Source organism: Epinephelus lanceolatus, chromosome 9 (genome assembly GCF_041903045.1).
Source record: "Epinephelus lanceolatus isolate andai-2023 chromosome 9, ASM4190304v1, whole genome shotgun sequence".
Classification (NCBI taxonomy): domain Eukaryota; kingdom Metazoa; phylum Chordata; class Actinopteri; order Perciformes; family Serranidae; genus Epinephelus; species Epinephelus lanceolatus.
This window is the reverse complement of record NC_135742.1, coordinates 675,426-681,462: the sequence shown is the minus strand read 5'-3', so window position 1 is coordinate 681,462 and position 6,037 is coordinate 675,426. Positions and strand designations below refer to the sequence as shown.

Here is a 6,037-nt window from a genome sequence, read left to right as displayed (position 1 = left end):
GTCTGTGGACACCACATGTAAAACCATTTCCTGTTTGTCTCTTTGATTTGACCCAAAGCAGCTGAAACTGATTCACAATCACTGGATTGATCTCCCTGAAGTTTGACTGACTTCCTGTCAGACTGTGACCATTAAGAGCTCCCTTAGTTTTTCCAGCAGTGTAAATGAACACAACACTAAGTTATATTGAAGTTATATGAAACATGTCCAGTTTGTTTTGGACCCACCGAGAGTCTGAGTGAAGGACTGAGATCATCATAAATTGCCTCAAAAGAACAAACAGTCTTTTTTCTGGCAGGAATTCAAAGGTTACGCCTCTAAAAATGAGGTCTGAGTAACACGGATAAACAGAACAAGTCAATATTTGGACGAGGTTTTCTGTTAATGTCTGACCTTCTGAGGAAACCACTCGTCACAGGTGATTTCACAGTAAATCTGAGCGTCTCTCAGCTCTATAAAAGGCATCTGACTCTGTACGAACAGAACTCAGCAGCTCTGGAGGCTTCATACGACAGAACACTCACCACCTGCACACACGTAAGTATGTCTGATATTTACTTCATGTTTTCATTTACAGATAATTTGGGAAAAGTCTGCTGATACCAAAATGAAATTACACATCCAGAGAAGGAACCAATGAAGGATTTAAACACTGATTCATCTGTCGATGGTTTTAATTTATTAACTTTTTAGTTCATCAGATTTCTTTACGTCAGTCAGACTACAAATCTAAGTCTTCTTTTGTCAATCAATCAATTTTATTTATAAAGCCCAATATCACAAATCACAATTTGCCTCACAGGGCTTTACAGCATACGACATCCCTCTGTCCTTATGACCCTCACAGCTGATCAGGAAAAACTCCCCAAAAAAACCCTTTAACGGGGAAAAAAAAACGGTAGAAACCTCAGGAAGAGCAACTGAGGAGGGATCCCTCTTCCAGGACGGACAGACGTGCAATAGATGTCGTACAGAACAGATCAGCATAATAAATTAACAGTAATCCGTATGACACAATGAGACAGAGAGAGAGAGAGAGAGAGAGACAGAGAGAGAGAGACAGAGAGAGAGAGAGACAGAGAGAGAGAGAGAGAGACAGAGAGAGAGAGAGAGAGAGAGAGAGAGAGAGAGAGAGAGACAGAGAGAGAGAGAGAGAGAGAGAGACAGAGAGAGAGAGAGACAGAGAGAGAGAGAGAGACAGAGAGAGAGAGAGAGAGAGAGAGAGAGATGCAGGTAATGACAGTAGCTTACAACAACATTATTGAAAGTAATAATATTATAGTTATAGTTCTGGCTACTGTGGTACAATATGTTGAAGAAGAAGCCGAGTTAGTGACATGCAGTACGGCCGAGTTAGTTGTTAAATGTTCACTGACTCTGAACAAACACAACATATCATGTAAGCTGCTTTTATTTTGAAGTGACGCTGATGACTTTTCACTTCCTTTGATGCAGGAAAACAAAATGTCATCGTACATCTCAGGATTGGAAGTTTCCCTCAGTGACTCCCAGGAGCAGCAGCTCTTAAAACAAGGCTTCACCAAAATCAAAGTTGACGTGAGTCAGGGGGTCGGGCCGAACCGAAGCTACATTTGGTTCAAGATGGGCAGCGAAGCCATCACCAGGATCCAGCTCACATACATGCAGGACATGCAGCCCGGCCTGATCTCCGAGGGATACAACAAGATCGACAAAAACCTGAACCCTGGAGGTGGAGACTACATCAACCTGTGGTTCTATAGAGGTCACCTTAAGTCTGACATTCCCATTGTGGAGCTCAGCGTCACCAACAACCCGAAGGAGGAAGCCCAGATGTTTGGGCAGGGCTTTGAGAGACTGGCCTGTGATCTGACCCTGAAGACTGGAGGGAACAGGGTCTACCTATGGATGAAGAGAGAAATACCAACTTATATCTGTGACGTCACCGTCACCGATAACTTCGGTGCAGATGCAGACTACTTCCAGAAGGGTTACATCCGTATGGACAGAGGAGTGGGAGGAGCTTACATCTTCATGTGGTACCTTCAGACCACGGACGCCCAACAGGCCCTCAAAGATCTGCAGATCTCCACCAACGAAGAAGAGTACCAGCGCTTTAAAAGCCAACACTACGACCTAGTGAGCGTGAAGCTGAGCGATGACAGTGCAGCCAACTCCACCTACCTGTGGTACAAGAGAGACGACCGCATCAGGGACCTGGCCATGATCCTCGATTCTGCAGCTGTGGTCCCGTACGAGGAGGCAGGGGTCAAGGTCATTGACAAGAACCTCGGCAAAGGTGTCGCATTCCTGTGTTTTTATTGCTGAGAGTTGTCGTGGTAACAGAGCTGGGCACGGCCACCTACCCTCGGGGAGAGACAGCTGGAGTTCAAATTATCATTTGTTGTTAGATTCTCTGTCTCTTTATGATGTGATGAAATCTGTCAAAGTATCAGAACGATTCATGAATGTTGATCATCACGTCTATGTTTGATTTAATGAATGAAATCAGTGTGATGTCACAGAGCTGATGATGTAACTGATAACCTGAAACTATCAGAGGCCTATTGATCGATTACTGTTCATCACTTCAACACAATCAATTTCAGATGATTATTCTTTTCTCAATAAAATCTCATTTGCATCTGAACTGAGTCTGATTTTGCTTTAAAGTTTCACATCCAAACAGGAAATGGTTACTGAGCTTTTCAAGTGCTGAAAATATAATAATAATAATAATAATTATTATTATTATTATTATAATAGTAATAATATGATGTCTTGCTAGGAACACTGAGCACTGAGCTCACAGCCATGGAGGGGTTCCTAATATTCTGATCACCTCATGGATGGAAACAGGTTTGACATGATTTAGCCCAAGTACGACATGTTCCTGCAGCAACATAATAATAATAATAACAATAATAATAATAATGATAATAATAAATAAATAAAATAATAATATATCAGATTTATGTAGTGGTTTTCAGGACACTCTAAGATGCTTTACAGTGCTGAAAGATAACAATGATAATAAAATAAAAATGAAAAAGGTCAACGACTGGCTCAATGAGTCTCAACTGTGTCTTAATGTTAAGAAAACAGTTTGTATGTATTTTACAAAAGCAAGCTCGACATCGGATATCAATCCTGAACTGTTTGTCGCTGGAGAACTGATCAAAGTAGTCACTGACTTTAAAGGAGCTATATGTAAGAAATCAATCAATCAGTCAATCAGTTTTATTTATAAAGCCCAATATCACAAATCACAATTTGCCTCACAGGGCTTTACAGCATACGACATCCCTCTGTCCTTATGACCCTCACAGCTGATCAGGAAAAACTTCCCAAAAAACCCTTTAACAGGGAAAAAACGGTAGAAAGCTCAGGAAGAGCAACTGAGGAGGGATCCCTCTTCCAGGACGGACAGACGTGCAATAGATGTCGTACAGAACAGATCAGCATAATAAATTAACAGTAATCCATATGACACAATGAGACAGAGAGAGAGAGAGAGAGAGAGAGAGAGAGAGAGAGAGAGAGAGAGAGAGCTCTCATGAGGTGGAGCACACACACGACTACACATACTTAGGACTACACATCACGTCCACGGGAAACTTTAACCTGGCTGTTGATGATCTCAGAGAGAAGGGAAGAAGGGCTTTCTATGCTATAAAGAAATCTTCAAACATTAATATACCCATTAGAATCTGGCTCAAAATATTCAAATCTATAATTGAACCAATTATTCTGTATGGTAGTGAGGTGTGGGGTCCTCTTGCAAATCAAGATTTTGAAAAATGGGACAAACACCCCATCGAAATCCTGCATACAGAGATTTGCAAGAGCATCCTCAGAGTGCACAGGAACACCCCCAACAACGGGTGCCGAGCTGAGCTAGGCCAATTCCCCCTTTTAATTAGAATTCAAAAAAGAGCCATCAAATTTTATAAACACCTTAAAACAAGTGACCCCAACTCCTACCACTAAAAAGCTCTGCAATGCCAAGAGGAGAACATGGAGAAGAGCCCCCTCAGCCAGCTGGTCCTGAGGCTCAGCTCCTCTAACAGCACAAGACCTCAGGACAGCCCTCACACAATCTGGACCCACCAAATTATAGAGAAACAAAAAGAACATTACATTAACTATTGGACATCGACCACAAAAACGCAAAGCAAACTTCAGTGTTATTTGGCTCTAAACAGACAGTACACGGTGGCAGAATATCTGAGCACCGTGACTGATGAGAAACTGAGGAAGACTTTGACCATGTACAGACTCAGTGACCACAGCTTGGCCATAGAGACGGGCAGACACAGGCAGACCTGGCTGCCCAGAGAGGACAGGTTGTGTGAGCTCTGTCCACACAGACAAGCGGAGACAGAGACACACTTCCTGTTGCACTGCAGCAAGTATGAACACATCAGAGCCGACTTCCTCTCAAAAATAAAACATAAAGTCACTGACTTTGATTCTCTGCCTGATCAAACTAAAATGCAACACATCCTTGGAGAGAACAGAGTCAGCAGCTTAGCAGCAGCAAAATATGTCAGGTTATGCCACAGCCTGAGGGACAACCATCACAACACCTGACACACCTGTCTATATTTACAGTCCTTGTAACTCACAACCTACATTTTTCTTTATTCATTTTTTTTTCTATATTATATATTGGTGTATTGTATTGTAGATTGGTGTATTTTGTATTATATATCATATATTTAATCTTTTTTTTTTATATATATAGTTTTCTGACTTACTTTTATTATTGTACTTTATTTGTAAATTTTTAATGTCTTTGGCAATATTGTTAATCTACAGTCATGCCAATAAAGCTTATTGAAAATAGAGAGAGACAGAGAGAGAGACAGAGACAGAGAGAGAGAGACAGAGAGAGAGAGAGAGAGACAGAGACAGAGAGAGAGAGAGAGACAGAGACAGAGAGAGAGAGAGAGAGAAAGAGAGAGAGAGACCACTTTTATTTTCTCAATAAAAGTTCAACATGATGAAAACAGACATCTCATGTCTGAGTGTTGACAATAAAAATGTTTTCAATTCAAAATCTGACCAAACACGAGATCACCATTCTTCACAGAGCACAGAACTGTTTCCAGAGCCCACATGTCTGTGAAATCCTCCACACTGTTTGTCAGTTTAAAGAAACAGAAATCAGTCTTTAGTCTGACCTTTATCATGCGAACAAAAATGATCTTTGCATCAACATCCGAGGAACTCTCAAGTTTGTTTCTCCTGCTGAGATAAATAGACATTTTTGCCTGACCCAGCAGGAAGTTAAACAGTTGACATTTTGTCCTGTTTTTCCTGCTGTATCTGTAACCCAGGATGAACATTTGATGAGAGAAAACCTCTCCAAACAAAGCAAACACCTGGACCAGAAACTGGAACAGAGAAACCAGTCTGCTGCACTCTAAGAAGCAATGAAAGACTGTTTCTCTCTGTGAGCAGAAGGGACAGGTGTCAACAACATTTGGATTTATCACAGAAACAAAAGAATGAACAGCGACAATACCATGTAGAAGCCTCCACTGTAAATCCCCAGCCCTTCTAGTTAACGGTGGTTTGTACAGTGCTCTCCACTCAGGCCTCTGAGCCTCCGTCAGGTTTAAATGAGCTCTCCATGGAGTGTCTACTCGATCTTTAAGTTTGTTCTGGTTTAACACCTTGACACATAAATAATACATTGTTTTACCTACCATAGAACTCAGTTTATAGTCAACACCTGGATTCAGTTTGAGCAGAAAACCAACATCACATTTAAACTCTGGAACAATGTTCACCTGGGGGAAAGAGTCAGAGCCATCAGGCTGTAACAGTCCATGATTAAAGACAGCAGTCAGGCACCACTCTTTAGGACTGAGCTGCTGTTTCCAGCCTCTCAGCAGGAGGCTGGCCACCCTGACAGACCTGATCCCCAGACCAGAGCAGCAGCACTGTCCAAATCAGGGCCACACACCTCCATCAGCTGGCCCAGAGTGAAGATGTGAGCCTCACAGAGTCTCTGAAGCAGGGACGGCCCCGCCGCACACTGCAGACGCGT

General features: G+C 42.1%; 1 protein-coding gene across 1 annotated transcript; it reads left to right on the top strand.

Annotated features, from left to right (window-relative positions):
- The first annotated feature begins 379 nt into the window (after window positions 1-379).
- Window positions 380-2,623, top strand: LOC144464347 (uncharacterized). Its single transcript, XM_078171080.1, has 2 exons — window positions 380-537; window positions 1,456-2,623. Exons 1-2 carry the CDS (start codon window positions 385-387, stop codon window positions 2,305-2,307), a joined length of 1,005 nt encoding a protein of 334 aa, XP_078027206.1. The 5' UTR covers window positions 380-384; the 3' UTR covers window positions 2,308-2,623.
- Window positions 2,624-6,037: the final 3,414 nt, after the last annotated feature.

Bases quoted from the DNA above. Each gene is read 5' to 3' on its own strand.
- LOC144464347 (XM_078171080.1), top strand. From the start codon at position 385: ATGTCTGACCTTCTGAGGAAACCACTCGTCACAGGTGATTTCACAGTA. The intron at 538-1,455 runs GTAAGTATGTCT...CCTTTGATGCAG, and splicing joins CACTCACCACCTGCACACAC to GAAAACAAAATGTCATCGTA.